General features: G+C 39.4%; 1 protein-coding gene across 2 annotated transcripts in view; it reads right to left on the bottom strand.

Moving 5' to 3' along the window:
* The window catches only part of upb1 (ureidopropionase, beta), a 50,591-nt gene extending 33,690 nt beyond the window's left edge, over positions 1-16,901 (bottom strand). For both annotated transcript variants that reach the window (XM_046870709.1, XM_046870710.1), the window contains exons 1-3: positions 16,709-16,901; positions 2,130-2,301; positions 1,896-1,983 (exon numbers count right to left, since the gene is read on the bottom strand). In XM_046870709.1, coding sequence (XP_046726665.1) covers positions 1,896-1,983; positions 2,130-2,301; positions 16,709-16,812 — 364 coding nt within the window. In that variant the 5' untranslated portion in view covers positions 16,813-16,901. The remainder of the gene's footprint in view (positions 1-1,895; positions 1,984-2,129; positions 2,302-16,708) is intronic.
* Positions 16,902-17,135: the final 234 nt, after the last annotated feature.

Raw genomic sequence — 17,135 nt, 5'->3', positions numbered from 1 at the left:
TATTTAAATCCTGTTGTCTGCTCTCTACACTAGTGCCAAATCCCAGGATCAGAGGAAATAACCTTGCTCTGAAGTCCGCACCACTGAGTAAGCATGTAAAGGCTCTCATCACCTTCTAACACCCCTCAACACCAGGCTCTCCTAGTGATGCAAATAGAGCAGGAGTAGTGCTTCCAGGACCTTCTCTCAAAGCCCACATGGAGGACTGGAAAGTGTAAAAAATAAAAAAAAAAACAGCCCTGGAAACAATGCCCCGTACGGATGCTCAACAAGATTGGTCTACACAATGATGCCAAGGCATTCCTGGGGCATTGCTGAAGTATGCAATTCTGCATAGGTCAACTGTGCAAGTACCCCCTGAACAGTTCAATCAGCATTAGAATAGGGCTTGTCAGGTCATTGAATAGCACAAGGGCATTGCTTTATGCCATCTTTGGTTGAATCAGCAATGCTACAGTTGAAAGCAGTGCCTTTACAACATTTCAGCATGTAGGGTTGTGGAGGCACTCTGCATTAAGAGCCCTTTATTGTTTGCAGTGGTGATGGACAGGTTGACTGACAAGGTGAAATGGAAGTCTTCATGATATTGTGATTTGTGGTGAGAGTAGGAAGCAGGTTAAAAAGAGCCTGGAGAGATGGAGGTACACACTGGAGAGAAGCGGAATGAAAGTCAGTAGGGGTAAGACAAAGTATGTGTGTGTAAATGAGAGGGAGGGCAGCGGAGTGGTGCAGTTGCAGGGAGAAGAGGTGGGTGAAGGTGTATGAGGTCAACAGTGCAAAGTAATGGAGAGTATGTTAGAGAAGTGAAAAAAAGTGTGCAGACAGGGTGGAGTGGGTAGAGAAGAGTAGCAGGAGTGATTTATGATAGAAGGGTATCTGCAAGAGTGAAAGGGAAAGTTTATATGACTGTGGTGAGACCTGCTGTGTTGCATGGTTTAGACAGTGGCAATGATTAAAAGACAAGAGGCAAGGTGGAGGTGCCACAAGAGGAGGTGGCAGAGTTGAAGATGCTTAGATATAATTGGGAGTGACAAAGATGGACAGGATTACAATGAGTTTATTAGAGGGGCAGCGCATGTAGGACATTTTTCCAGACAATGTGAGGGAGGCTAGATTTAGATGGTTTGGACATGTGCAAAAGGGGGAGATGGGGTATATTGGTAGAGAAATGCTGAAGATGGAGCTGCCAGAAAGGAAAAAAAAAGAATGATCAAGGAGGAGGTTTATGAATATGGTGAGTAAAGACATTTGGTTTAAAAGAAATATAGAGGACATGGGTAGTATGGAGATGGATGACCCACTGTGGTGACCCCTAATGGGAGCAGCAGAAAGAAGTGTTGTAGTCATTTCACAAAGAGAGAGAAGTTGAGGCCAGAAATAAATATAAAAAAGCAGTTCAAACCACCACAGTCCCTCTTTTCCTCTCTGCTGCTCATACTTACCACTACCATCCTTTGGCTCTACCCTCCTTTTACAACTGGTGCTCACCTATGCTCCCATTAAGAGACAATAGCTGGTACAATGTTAAATGTCCCTCCTTATATTGGCACAATCCAGGATTTAGTTCTGAGCCTGGGTAACTGTGCAAATTTTACTTGCCCTTTGTGGATTACTAAAGTACATCTATCAACATCATTTGAGAAAGTGACTCAGAAATCTGATCAAATTTACTATATCAATTGAGTTTTACAAAGTTTATGTAGATTAAACAAAATATATTATAAATATTTATAGATAAATAACTATTCTTTCTTAAATCTGACAGTCTCAACAGTCTCAAAGGTAGGCAATCCAAGTTGATATACATGCAATACATGTAATGCTATGTAATGCTTTTACACATTGCAAAATAAACTGACCACAATTGTTTAAACAGTGTGTGTGTAGGTACTCACTCCAGGCTTCCTGTAAGCAGACTATATTAACACCACAACTAGCAGCCACCTCCACTATATCACCCACTCGCTTGTGCAAAGCTGTAATCTACAAAAAAAAAATGGTTATGGCTATTTATTTATTTTATATATAAATTTAATCAATTTAAATTCACTGATGACACATATTAATAGCTTAGGCTGACAGAGCAAGAGAGTGATATGAAAAATATGGATTAGCTACTGCTGTCTTACTTGGTCAATTACAGGAGCGTCAGTCGGAAGAACAATCTTGTTCTGAATGAGTCCCACCCGCACAATTCTAGGTGCCTGGAGCTGCTCTGGTGCTGCCTCAAAGACATAACCCTGCAGATCGAAATCCCTCTCCAATGCTAAATTTAGTGCAGTCTGGGGTAGGATCAGCTTCCTGTAATAATTAATGCCTTAATTAATAAGTATGGTAAAAATATGGCTTACGTTTGTAATCTTGCGTACCAGTGTAGATTTATTCATTGCAAGAAACTCAAAGCACTTTTTGTACGTCGCTCTGGACAAGGGCGTCTGCTAAATGCCGCAAATGTAAATGTAAACTTGTAAACAAAACAAAACAAAAAAACATACAACATTTAAAATTGTATTACAATGGCTAGCATTTTAGTTTCAATTAAGAAATCCTAAAATGTCTTTCGGAAACTGATGTTTTCTTGATGCTTACATGTTCTCTCACATGTACAAAACTAATTGCAGTAAAGGCTTTGCTAAAAAAAAAAATGTACTAAAAGTCCATCACAAATCAAACAATGTACCTATACCCTAAAACATAAATCACTGGTTAATTAGATCTTACAATAATCAAAATAATTAAGTTCTTGTGACATGAGTCATATGAAGAGAGACTACTTAATGAGCCTAATCTGAAGCAAATAAGGAATAATCATTTATCATTTGTTATTTGGACCACAAAAGATTAGTTTTATTATACTATAATATATACTATATTATAAATTATAATAGTTATTGTTGCTGCCCATGAATCTGGGAAAGGCTATAAAGTCATTCATTTTAAACTTTAAGACAGTTGCCAAGGCATGGACAACCCAGCAAAGGTACCCTAAGGTCAGACTTTAATTCAGTTACACACTTTACAGGCCTCAGTTAGCATGTTAAATGTGAAAGCTCTTGACAGTACAATTACAAAAAGTCTAAACTACTATATTTTGTTGTTTGCACTAAATGTTTGAACATATGCACTTCACATAATGTTAGTTTTGTGTTTTGGTGCTTGGTCCTGGGGAAGCATTGTTTCATTTCACTGTGTAATGTAGGGCTGTATTATTTTGATAATCAATTAATCTGACGATTTATTTTTTAATTAACTGAATATTTGCATTTAAAAAAATAAATAATTTGATGTTTTACTTATTATAACTTTATAAAACCCTAATTCAGGATATTCATGTCTAAAAGTGTACTTAGAAAATGCATACTGAGTTTAACTATCTTTAATTTTCTTATTATATAAAGCTTATATTTGCTGCTTGTTGAGAAGTGCATGGGGGATTTCTCCTTGAACAAAATTCACTTATGCTTGGTTGTTTCATTCTGTAATAAAAAAAATAAAAAAAACACAATCTGAGTATGCAAGGTGAAAGAATTTGTGTTGTTTTTAATGATCAGTGCAGATGGTAAGTTGATAACCATGGTTAAAAAAATCTATATAAAATCTAATCTAACATTGTTTTGACAATTTTTGTTTACAAACCCAATTCCAAAAAAGTTGGGACACTGTAAAAATTGTGAATAAAAAAGAAATGCAATAATTTACAAATATCATAAACTTATTTTATTCACCATAGAATATAGATAAGGTAAACACAATCCACCGTGCTATTCGTGGCCGGCTAAAACTCTATAGGTAAAAAAAGAAGCCATATCTAAACATGATCCAGAAGTGCAGGCGTTTTCTCTGGGCCAAGGCTCATTTAAAAATGGACTGTGGCAAAGAGAAAAACTGTTCTGTGGTCAGACAAATCAAAATTTAAAGTTATTTTTGGAAAACTGGGACACCATGTCATCCGGACTAAAGAGGATAAGGACAACCCAAGTTATCAGTGCTCAGTTCAGAAGCCTGCATCTCTGATGGTATGGGGTTGCATGAGTGCATGTGGCATAGGCGGCTTTCACATCTGGAAAGGCACCATCAAAGCTGAAAGGTATATTCAAGTTCTAGAACAACATATGCTCCCATCCAGACATCGTCTCTTTCAGGGAAGACCTTGCATTTTCCAACATGACAATGCCAGACCACATACTGCATCAATTATAACATCATGGCTGTGTAATAGAATGATCTGGGTACTGAAATGGCCAGCCGCAGTCCAGATCTTTCACCCATAGAAAATAAAAAAAAATGGGCAAGCTCGATAATTTTTTTGCTCCCTAGATCACAGCCTCCGTGTCGAGGTGACCAGGTCCTGGGTGCGGTCTTTCGTGTCCTGCCTCTTCAGCCGTAAGACAGCGGTTTATTCCAACACCCTGGGGCTATGGTGTCATGCCACGTGTGGGAGAGACGCTGCCGACCTGCTGCAGGAGCTGGATAATGGATACCCTTTGGGCGGCCAGTTTTCTGAGATCCGCCGTACACCAGATCTGGCCTACGGGCCACATATAAGACTGCTAAGGCCATTGGCCGGTCTCTAATGCTAAACAAGTAGGGGCCAAATGAATTTTGAGCATGTAGCAATAGCATGTAGCTGGCCATTCTTCAGGCAGTTACTCCATCTGTTGTTGCTGGTGTCATGGGAAACTCAGGTCACGGCCCATCAATGGTTCAATGTGAGCCTTTGGAGACTGCATGCTGGTGAAGGTCAAGCATGTGTATGAAGTATAGGGGTGCTTTGCTGGTGACACTTTTGGTGGTTTAAAAAAAATTTAGGGCACACTTAGCCAGAATGGCTACCACCGCATTTTGCAGTGACATGCTGTCCCATATGCTTTGCATTTAATGGGACCATCAATTGTTTTGCATCAGGACAATGACTCCAAATGACTCTAGATTATGTAAGGTTTATTTGTTCAAGAAGGAGACTGATATACTGTTGCATGAGATGACCTAGCCTCTACAATGTCCTGATATTTTTCCAGCTGAGATGGTTTGGTACTAGTTGGACTGTTTAACATTGCCCAATGCCTTTATATTTATTTGTTTTAAATATAGTAAAATTCTTTTGAACTAGTCAGTTTGGATGATGCTACTATTTGTACTAGAGGTTAAACTGCGTCCATCCATCCGTCCGTCCGTCCATCCATCAATCTCTTACTTTCTTTCTGGCGTAATAGATGTATCCCAATAGCACAAACACCCCGGACAATCTCCGATCCATCAAATGGGGTATGTAATCAATACAGACCCAATCCTTCTCCAGAATCCACCTTAAAAATCCAGCATAAGGAGAACTAAAAGTTCCACACAGTTTAAGGTAAACAAAGTCTCAGCATTGTAGTGATTCTGAAAATAAAATCTAAATAGTGCTCATAAAAAACTTGCAAAAGTTAGAAATACAAAAAAAGTAATTAAATAAATATTAGATCCAATAAATGTAAAATAATTATATTAAACACAATTTAACACAAAAAAGAAACTTTAATTAGACTAAGTTGCACACACAAATGAACATGCTGCCATCTTGGATTACATAGCTGATTAAAAAAAATTCATGACAAAAGCAAAATAACAACCTGACAGATAGACACTTGTGGCAGAAAAATAAACTAAACATCAAATAGTATATTTTATAGCCACCCCAAAGCTGTCATTGCATACTTTACTTTGAATTGAAGTCCCCTCCAAAATAATTGGCATCAAACTTGTCGAGCCATTACAGCAGACTTAATGAGGTCATCACTTTGTGTTAATTCTAGTTTAAACCAGAGGTGGCAAAAGTACACACATCCTTTACTTAAGTAGAAGTACAGATACTCAATGTTTTAAAATCTTCGGGTAAAAGTTTAAATACTGATTATACTTTTTTACTCAAGTTAAAGTAAAGAAGTTTGGGCTTTGACATGTACGCAAGTAAAAATATTATTACTACTACCTGCTTTAGTGTCATGCTGGTACCTGAACCTCACATCATATTAATATGATTAAAAATATTAGAAGTCTGGTGCTGACACCAGGAAAGCCTGCATAGTATGCTAAAGGCCAACCCACCTTTTCAGCCACTACACCAACTTCCTAACATATGACCATTGTCTAATAAGATCGACAAAACATATTACTTAATTAAGGTTTTAGGTCAGCAACGTTATGGTTTTCATGAAAATGTGGCTTAATAGCCTTACTCTGACCAATGCAAGTGAACTAAAGGGGCACAAAATCTTCAGAGAGGATTGAACCACTGTGGTGTCTGATAAAAACTAAGGTGGGGGGTGTTTGCATTTATATAAACAAAACCTAGCACATTGATGCTCTTCTTATTAGGTCTCAGTGTTCTGTCGATGTACCACTTTACCCAATACAGACCTTTTTATCTTTATCTGAATTCACATGCACCATAATAATGGCAGTATATGAACCCCCGAATGCTGATGCTAAGATAGCAATGAAAGAAATTTCATGGTTTCATGAAAGAGCTAATTAGCAAGCTGGCATTTAGCAAGTTGCAAACACATCTTAAGGAAGCGTTTGTCATAGCTGCGGGGTTTTTTTTTTTTTTTTTCAAATCAAATACATTTGAGGAAAGCAACTGTCTTGCCTCACAAGAATTAGATAACATCCACACTTTCCTAAACCTACAAAGCAATCACACAGATTAGATCACACATGTCTATTCCTACTTCCTAATTGCACCCCATAATCAAACATGTGAAACCCACATAAGCACTGTAATGTATGTTTTTAAGGTATATATTTTTTTTACCTTTAAACACTATTATTATGTTTCTCTTATGTATGAAATATATTTTGGCTGTATACAGCAAAATCAGTATATACAAAAAAGTTATTTTGTGATTAGAACCAGCACACTTGAAGAAGTAATAAGCACAACATACCTTGTTCTTAACTTCGAAAGGGGGTATTTGTCAAGAGTAATAATTGTGTCAAAAAAAAAGAAGATTTGAAGTGGTGCCCAGGATAGAGATTAATGAAGTGGCCATAATTAAATTACATAGTGATGGATGGGCTCCGCCATATTTTATTTCATTGGAAAGTACCTGGGCATTTAAAGATAATAGTGGCGGATAACGGAATGATTGGAAATAATGGGTGTTACACAGATGAAAGAAGAGGGTATATAAAGATTGTGTATTGACTGTGTTTTTGGGTGCTACATTTCTGTTACTGTGTATGCACTGTGGATGTGTATGTGACAATAATAGTCAAAATAGTCTTGAAACAAAACTTGGTTGTGTATTTTATTTAGGCATTCAGTAAATTGTGAAAGGTATAATAACATGGACAGTGCAATTTGAAGGGGAAACGCAATTACCGTAATTTCTGGACTATTAAGCGCACCCAAATATAAGCTGAATTTTATATAAGACTGAATTTTACAAAGATATTTTTTATTTTATATATAAATACGCCGGACCTGTCTACAAGCCGCAGGTGCCTACACTGGAACTAATGAACTTTTCACAGGCTTTAACGAAAGACAGTGCCTGTTACATGGCTTGTATCTAAACAGTAGCCTACCAAGAAGGTAATTGTTCACTGTCTTCCTCCTTCCTTTCATAACAATTTCTCTCGGGAGTTTATCTTTTGGCATCGTCGTGCGTTGAGCTTTTCTCCCGATGCCGTGCAGCTCAGAACAGGTGAAGTGCGTTTTTTCATGCCGGTTGTTTTCAGCGTGACAAATGATTAGCTTTTCCTGTTGATAGTCCGAGTGAGCGGCAAAAAAACCCAGGAAAAATCCATAAATTAGCCGCTTCATTGTTTAAGCCGGGGGGTTCAAAGAGTGGAAAAAAGTAACGGCTTATAGTCCGGAATATACTGTAAAAGATATCAAGGGAGTGAATGAGAGAGAGAGGAACCTGAAGGGCATTTTTGGATTGTTATAAAGATTGTGGGGAAACATTGCAGTGCCATGAAAAAGTAGAATAGTCAGAAGCATCGAGTTAGGAGGAAAAGGAGGACAGGAGGAAAAGGCAGAAATGTGCTTCAATGTGGATAAATGAGAAAATGCTGTTTTCATGTCGTGAAAACAGTGGCTTTCAAAAACTATGACACATTTGTAGTCATTGCCCATTACATTTCAAAGAGCCAGAAAGTAAATATACGCCAGGCGGAAATAATGCAGGTTGAAGCATCTAACGTTTTACTCGTGTGAAGTACAGGAATGCAAGTGTTTTCAGGCGTTTCAGTGGGGATGAGCAACTTTTGGGAAATTAATGAAAACAAAAGTGTGGCCACAGAGTGTTTTTAGACAAAAACATCATTTTCAAATGTTTCTGGATTAGTGTAGACATATCCATACAGAGGAGAAGAGGGTTTTATAAGGACAGCTGTTGTTACCAGGAGTAGGTGAAAGATCAACATCCATGAAGGAGCTGGGAAGTTGAAAACCTGTTTATATTTATTTAGGCATTTTGTGAATAGTTTTTTCTTAGGTACTGAAGTGTATCTGGAGGGATCATGGTTATAGAGTGTTTTAGTGAACGCTCATATGTTCACTCAGTTTTGTGGATCACTCATGTCTGTGTTACCTCTGGCTCTTACTTTTAGTTTAGCTGTTATAGCTAGTCTTTCCGGAGTCCCTAGTTGCACTTTCATCACACTGCACAGCAGTGGTGGACAAGGTACAGAAACCATGTTCTAGAGTTAAAGTAAAGATACACAAACTGAAACATTACTAACATTAACATAAACATTACAATTTTACTTGAGTAAAAGTGCAAAAGTATTTGAAAATTTACTTAAGTATCCAATGTAACCTGATTTATAATGGCTATAATGTTCTGATTATCATTCTTGCCTAATTAACTCAGTCCATCAGTGATCATCTGAAAACCTCAAAAATGATAAAGATGAGTTATTTTCTGAAATTGATTTCTCAGATTTCTCCTTCTCATACCACTGTGGAGAGTTTTCCTTGACACTGTTGCACATAGAATTGGTTACAAATATTTACATTCAAATTATTTAGCAGACATAACTCATCCTCATTTACATTTAGCATTAACTTTTTAACTGAACTATATAAAATTGTATTGTGCTTAGTTTGTTATATAAAAAAAGTACTTATATCAGAGTTTAATTAAAAAAAATATTAATAAAAAGACTGTAATAGCCTGGAGTTTTTCTTTTTTCAATACTAAATGTCTCTCAAAATAAAAAAACTCTGATAAAGCACGGATCCTTAAAATGCACAGGAATGTAAAAATACTTTGTAATCCAACGTCTATAGTAGGTACTTTATTAAACATCTTTAAATGTATTTTCTGATTATTTTCTTTCCCGACTTTGATCATTAACTGATCATGGCAATATTTATAATCAGTAATAATTGTAATGGTTAATACTAAATAATTCTTAATAAATGTAGTAAAAAGTTAAATAAATAGTGGTCAAGCAATGATTTGTTGTGCGTTGTTCTGCCCATGTGAGAAATAGTGGTCACTTCCGATCTTATGACAGTCTAGGAATGAAAGCCTGCACCCACATCAGCCCTTATTTTTTCCTTAAACCTGACAATTTCGCATATTGAGGAAGTGGATGAATGAAAGATGAAAGCAATTAAGATATTTGTTAAAGTATGCTAAAATAGCGCATCCAGTAAGCTGGATGAGCGTTTCCTGCGCCCCGTGTCACTGCTTTGGCGCTGAGGCCTTCCGTTCTTCCCGCATGCTGCACGCACTTTTTCTCAACACACCTCGCTCTACGCAAACGTGGTTGGGGCCAAGGAGTGCGGCTACAGGCCGATGCCGCGTATGGAGGAGACGCTAGCTATCTATCTCTCTTCTAGCATAGCATCGTTGCTAAAGGCCCCGGTATTCCCTACTAAGCTGTTGCGTGCAACATCAGCCTTAGTGGGGAAGGCTTACGTGGCAGCAGGCCAGGCTGCGGGTTGCCTCCACACCATGGGTGTGTTGCAGGCATACCAGGCTGACCTGCTGCGAGATTTGAGATGAGGGACTTAGCTCCGAGACCGATGATATTAAGGGCAACCTAACCCTTCGGGCCACCAAGCACACGGTGCTGGCCGTTGGTCGGTCCATGGCAGCCCTGGTAGCCACAGAAAGGCATCTGTGGCTTACCTTATCTGACCTCCCAGATAGGGATAGGGCTGTGCTGTTGAATGCCCCGATGACTCCTCCTGGGCTGTTTGGCATAGCTGAAGCCCAGAAACATAGCGTTGCCACCTGATCTCCGCGGGCACGGCCTAAGGGCCCCCGGCGATGCTCTAAGCCCAAAAAGGAGCCGGTGGACCTGAGGGTCACCCTTGCCTCCAGCAAACGGGCTGTGGTGCATAGGTCCTGATGGCCTTGCACCACCAGGAGGCCAGAATGTTGGCTCTGCAACAGGATGTGCTTCAGAGCATCACCCCTCCAGCAGACATCTCCCTCCACTTCCGCCCAAAGACTTGGTGCGGATGAGGAAGATCCACCGCCTCTCAGGAAGGGTCAATGGCCGCAGTACGCTGCTCCGGCCATTCGTGTCCAGGAGGCCAGTCTGTTAGCCCTGCCACGAGACATGCTTCAGGGTTTGCTCCCTGTCTTTTTGCCCTAAAGATAGTTGCAGATGGGGGAGACCCGCCACCTCTCGCGAGGTGTCATTGGCTGCAGAGCACCGCTCCAGCCGCTCTGAGTGGCTCAGAGGCCAGCCCCGAGGGGTTGGTTCCCCTGAGGAACTTTCTGACAGTTCAGGAGAGGCTGCCAGAGGTCTCCCAGTGGGTCCTGCATACTGTAGAAAAGGGCTATGTGATTCAGTTCACGTCTTCTTCTCCCCGGTTCAACGGGTTAAGTCCAACCCTGGTGGGACCTGAGCAGGCTCTGGTCCAGGAACAGGATGTGTGCACTCTCTTGGGGAAATGAGCCATTGAGGTGGTTCCCCCTCAGATCGAGAGTCAGGTTATTACAGCTCGTACTTCGTTGTTCAAAAGAAGGATAGCGGGTTGCGTCCCATTCTGGATCTTCGCTCTCTGAACCGCTCACTTATGAGGCTCAGATTCAGGATGCTTACTCTCAGAGAGGTCGTGTCTCAGATCAGGTCCGAGGACTGGTTTGTCACAATAGATCTGAAGGACGCATATTTCCACATTGCCATCCTTCCCGCACACAGGAGGTTCCAGAGGTTTGCTTTTGGGGGCAAAGCTTACCAATATCGGGTCCTCCTGTTTGGCCTAGCATTCTCACCCCGTACCTTCACGAAATGCGTGGACACAGCACTGACCCCACTGCAGCTCCAGGGCATCCGCATTTTGAATTATATCGACGATTGTTTGATATTAGCTTATTCAGAGCACCAGGCAGTTCGGCATTGAGAGGTCGGTTTCGCCTGCATGAAGGAACTGGGGTTCAGACTGAAGGCCGGGAAAAGTGCACTTTCTCCAGTACAGAGAACCTCTTTTCTTGGCGTGGTGTGGGACTTGGCCAGGTTGCTGCTCTCTGGAGTTCTGGAGAGAGTTTGCTGGGAAGGAGTCTGTCTCCTCCTAGTGGCACTTTGATGGCTGGGCAAGCCAAGGTTTGCGGACCTGGTGTCCCTGCTTGAGGGGTCTCCATGGGAATTTCCTCCCAGGTGGGATCTCCTCTCGCAGGCAAGCGGAACCCTGGTTCACCCCCACCCGGAGTTGTGGAAGCTGTTCGTCTGCTATGGCCTGAATAGGAACGATTTCCCGGGCCAATAAGCAGACGTTACGGCCTGGTCCACTGGAGTGTCACTCCAAGACATTTGTGATGCTTCGGGTTGGTCCACCCTGCTGACCTTCGTTAGGTTCTATGACCTTGACCTTAGAGCCTCTCCGGGCTCCTCTGTCCTGTGTGCAGGTGCCGAGGCCCTCACACATCAGGCAGGGTCTGGTCAGTGTGGTGTGATTGGACACTCGTTCCCAAAGCGTTACGACGCAGCTCGAAGTTCCCAAATGGGGAACCTATGTAACCCTAGTTCCCAGAGGGAATGAGACGCTGTGTCTCCATGCCACACTCCCTGCATCCCTGCAGCACCCCCTGCTCTCTGTGCAGAAGCCAGCATCGCTACCACCGCACAGCCATTTTGTAGCTTCCTGGTTCATGCGACGTCGCCCGCCGATGACGTCACAACTCGTCTTTTGGTCAGATTTCACACATGGTTCAAAACGCAGACAATGCGGGGGTGTTCCCAAAGCTTTAATATTAACAAGCACAAATTGATAATGTGCATTTAATCAGATGTACTGGAGCACAAGGTTATGATATGTGATGTGTGTTATGTGTAGGCCTTGCTAAAAAGATAAGTTTTTAATTTGCACTTAAACTAAAAGAGTGTGTCTGAGCTCTGAACATTGTTAGGAACACTATTCCAAAGTTTAGGAGCTAAATGTGAGAATGATCTACCGTCTTTAGTGGACTTTGCTATACTAGGAACCACTAGAAGTCCAGAGTTTTGAGATCTCAAGGAGCGTGACAGATTGTAGTGTGTTAAAAGACTGGATAGATACATGGGAGCTAAACCATTAAGTGTTTTATAAGTAAGAAGCAGTAGTTTGTAGTTGATTCTAAACTTAACAGGTAGCCAGTGCAGGGACGATAAGATTGGGGTTATATGATCATATTTCCTTGACCTTGTGAGAACTCTGGCTGCCGCATTCTGAACTAACTGAAGCTTGTTTATTAATGATTCAGGACATCCACCTAGTAATGCATTACAATAGTCTATTCTGGAGGTCATGAACGCATGGATGAGCTTCTCTGCATCAAAAATAAATAACGTTTCTTAGCTTAGAAATATTGAAATGTTAGTGCCCTAAAGTATAATCTCAGAAAACACAATTTAGTTGCTATTTATGGTGTTTTATTTTACTTTGGAACAAAATTGCTTCTTTTATTGAATTCCTTTTTTTGTTTGCTGAATTTGTACTTCGAGTTGAGCCAATTGTTTTCCTCAACACACCAGAAGGGTTGGAAGAATTAGGAAAATCAATAGTTGTCACTCTTCTCCAAAACACCGGTATGTTTAATGTAGAGTATAAGTCATAACATTACTATTTTTAATGTTTAGAAAAGAAGACTCTAATGCTCATCAAACCTGCATGGTTTTAATCAAAAATACAGAAAAAGGCAATATTGTGAAATATCTTAAAATTTTTAAATAATTTATTTCTGTTTTTATTATATTATAAAATAAAATACAATTTCTATGATGCAAAGCTGAATTTTCTTCAGCTGTTAATCCAGTCTTCAGTGTTACACAATCTTTCAGAATTTATTCTAATATTCTGATTTATTTTTAAAGTTGGAAACAGTTGTGCTGTTTAATATTTTTGTTTAACTTGTAAAACTTTTTTCAGGTGTGTGTGGTGCTACTTACCCGTTTGGACTTTGGACTTTTTAATTCATCAACCACTCTGGTTGTTCTTGGTTCTATTTCTAATCTACTATTCACACATTTGTCAATAAATTGTATTTACTTTATTCAGCGTTTTAATGAGTATGTTCCCCTGAATTGTTTTCAACACTGATGATAAATCAGCATATTTGAATGATTGTTGAAAGATTATGTGACACTAAAGGAATAAAGTGATAGCTGATGAATATTCAGCTTTGCATCACAGAAATAAGTTGATTTTACATATATTAAAATCTTTTGTCAAATATATGCAGGCATGATTAACATAAAATTCAGTTTTTTTTTTTTTTAAACATTAATAGTTTAACTTGGCTAGAACTTTTGACTGGTTGCTAAATTTGCAATCTATTTCAGAGAAGCCTCAATTTTAATTAAATAATTATTTTTACCTTTACAGTGATACAATGCTTGGTGTACATTCAATGACTTCATGTCATTCACGTTATCTTCTCACTTGAATTGGGTATTTTAGATGACCTGAGCCAGCTGTGCCATGTCTGTGTGGAGGAAAGTGCTGATACTGACTGGGTATTTATTGTTTACTATGGTCACAATTATTCACTTGCATCTATCACAGTTCCATTACTGGTTACAGTGTATGTCTAGTGCAGGGGTGGCCAACCAGTCAGAGACCGAGAGCCACATTTTTGAATGTGTTACTGCAAAGAGCCACATCATACACATGGGCACACATGAACATCACCCATCCCTTCCTCTCACACACACACACACACACACACACACACACACACACACACACACACACACACACACACACCTCTGCTCAGCCAGATTTATAGTAAATGTCACACACCAACATGATAATGACAGAAATTGACTCCTACAGTTCTAAGACCACAGGCCAGTCATTTTCAACAATGAACATTGTGTGCACTGTCTCACACACACAAACTCTGTTTAACCAAGTCCACAAACAAATATATAATGATTTACAATAGCGTTTTTCTTTTACTGTGCATGTTACTTAGTGGGACTTTTGGCATTTCTTGCCTTGAACAATCCCCCTTCAAATCTGCCTCATATTCCGTTGTTGCCACTCGAAGCAATTCTTTTTTACACGTGTGTCAATCAGAACAAATCGATGCTTTGATTTCACGTGTTTCGGGGTAGAAAACACAGACTTTGTTTGTGGTTTTTTTTTTTGTGCGTGTTCACTTCGCTTGGGTTCAATACGGTATTTTCGTCAAATGCGCATGTGCATGAGATGAATATACCACAGGGGGGGCAATTAATCTTTACAAGGGGCCACATGAGAAACCTGAATTGTGTCAGAGGGCCACACCAACGATAATATTTTAGGGATGCACCAAAATGAAAATTCAATACAAAAGGCAATGAAATCCATAATTTTTTTGTTATGCTTTTTGCCTTGGCACCATCACTGGAAAACTTTCCTGCCTTTTCAAAATGTCCGCTTTTGGCAAAATGGCAATTGGGATGTTTGGATTTCAGGTGATAAATTAAACCCGACTTGGAGAAACTCTTTGCAGATACACCCCCTCTTGAAATGTCAGCATTGCATGTTTTGCACATCGCTCTCCGCACACCGCAGACATGTTGCTCTTATCCAGATAACCGTGTGCTGCTGCGTTTTTTTATTGCGTCATTACAACTGTGTTTCTGCCGTGTTGTTTCGGTGGTTTAGGTATTTCCGAAAATTCTCAGTGCATCCCTGTAATTTATGATTGGCCTCATGCCAAGGTCTGATATACCGCAAAGTTTCCCAGTAGGGGCAAGCTCATTTAAGTCTTAAAAATACCGTATTGAACTCAAGCAAAGCGAACACGCACATTAAAAATCAAACACACAAAAATCAATATGAACGTAAGAGCCGCATGAAACCAGCCAAAGAGCCGCATTAAATGAGCTTGCCCACCCCTGGTCTAGTGCATTGCAGTGTGACTGCTGCAGTAGGTAGTACCACCAATCATGTACCCAGGGGACATCAAAAGTGCACTTTCTGTGAAATGCCTGTCAAAACTAAGCAGACACGAAGTGTCTTTAGTGTATTTTAATTTTATTTTTTTATGGATAAAGAGCTCAGGGATTAGCAATTTGTAAAATATAGCTGTCTGTGTAAATCAAACAAAACTTAAAAGAAAAAGAAAATTGTGCATGAAACAGTAGTACTTGTGTGTTAGACCCATTTCATTGAGGGGTCAAATTTAGGCAGGTCGGACAAAATCAGCCTGCCCATATATATATATATATATATATATATATATATATATATATATATATATATATATATATATATATATATTAGTGACTCTTTAAGGGGCGAAATCGAGGCAGGTTGGTTTAAAAAACAAATGATCACTGAGTTTATACTGCCATCTACAGGAAACTGTATAAGTTTTCGTCAAATTGGACGGTTGGTGTGAGGTTAGGGTAAGCGTTTGACCGAACTTTCCGTGTATTAAGTGCCATCTACAGGACGACACTTTCCTGACTTCAGCCAGGGGGGTCGGAATTAGGCACAACAACTGTACAAACCATTAATTTTGTGCAGCATTAAACCCCTTCAAAATCACGGAATTGTATCATTTGTGATCTGATTTATTACAATAGTAATAAAATATTGTTTGGGTTTATGAATAGCAATCCATTAAAAATAGCAAATGTATAAAAGAAATGCCGTTACGAAGCGTCTATTTTGACCTCGCTAAGCACCCATACCGTAAGTGCATGATTAGACGCGCATGCAAAATTTTACCGGCTTGATCGTTTATTTTCAAAGCGCGGCTGCCTTGACTGCAATTTAAATAATACGGTAAATTCTAGTTCACTCATGAGAGTGAAAACTTTATAATCTCCAATACGGGAGCAGTTGGCGGATACGTTTTAAGGAGGAAACAAAACAGATGTGATTGCGCTTTGTTACAAATCGCAATCACATCTGTTTTATTATACTAACATTATGAAATTTAAACGTGTAACCATGAATTGTCAAGTCTCATGCTGTGTGGCCAAAGTCCATGAACAATCTTTCCCACATTATGCCTTAGTTTTAATCGTGAGTATAAACGCATTTGATAATCTATGGTAAACTTTATCCTCCGTATTACACTTTATAATAAAAATAATAAACACACAAAAAAAGCTTAAATTAATACCTTTTTTTTAAATTAAACAATGTATGGAATTTTGGGTCCAATAAATTATAACATTATTTTTTCTATTAAATAACGCAAAAAGGTCAGCCTACCTAATATGTTATGGCATAAGCTATATAAAATCATAAGACATCAAATGGCTATGCACTTACCTCAGTTCTTTTCCGTACAAAATGCGTTTAACTTCTTGGAGCTCCGCATCTGGTATATGAGTACACAATGTCTTTTCAAGTGATTCAAATTCATATTCAGACATCCTGGCGCTGTGACAACACTACTTTAAATCTTAGAGGTCTTAGAATCTGTAACAAGCATATGGTACACCCTCTGGACTGCTGGCTGATTTCAACAGAAATGTTGTTACGCAATGGAAACATGAGCTTTGTGCAACCAGTTTGCACATTAACCAGTGTGCAAAATGCAAACGAGAAAATAAAACCGGACTATTTTCGGGAAATCTATTCTCTGTCAGTGTTCCTTTATCATTGTAGCAATGCTTTAAACTAATTATTGTTTACTATACAAATTGTTTTCACACAAGCTTTGCTTTACCTAAAAAAACAAAAGAGAGATCACTAA

Source organism: Silurus meridionalis, chromosome 17, assembly GCF_014805685.1.
Source record: "Silurus meridionalis isolate SWU-2019-XX chromosome 17, ASM1480568v1, whole genome shotgun sequence".
In the NCBI taxonomy this organism is placed as follows: Eukaryota; Metazoa; Chordata; class Actinopteri; order Siluriformes; family Siluridae; genus Silurus; species Silurus meridionalis.
Note: the sequence above shows the minus strand (reverse complement) of the source record. Positions and strands in the feature narration are given on the sequence as shown.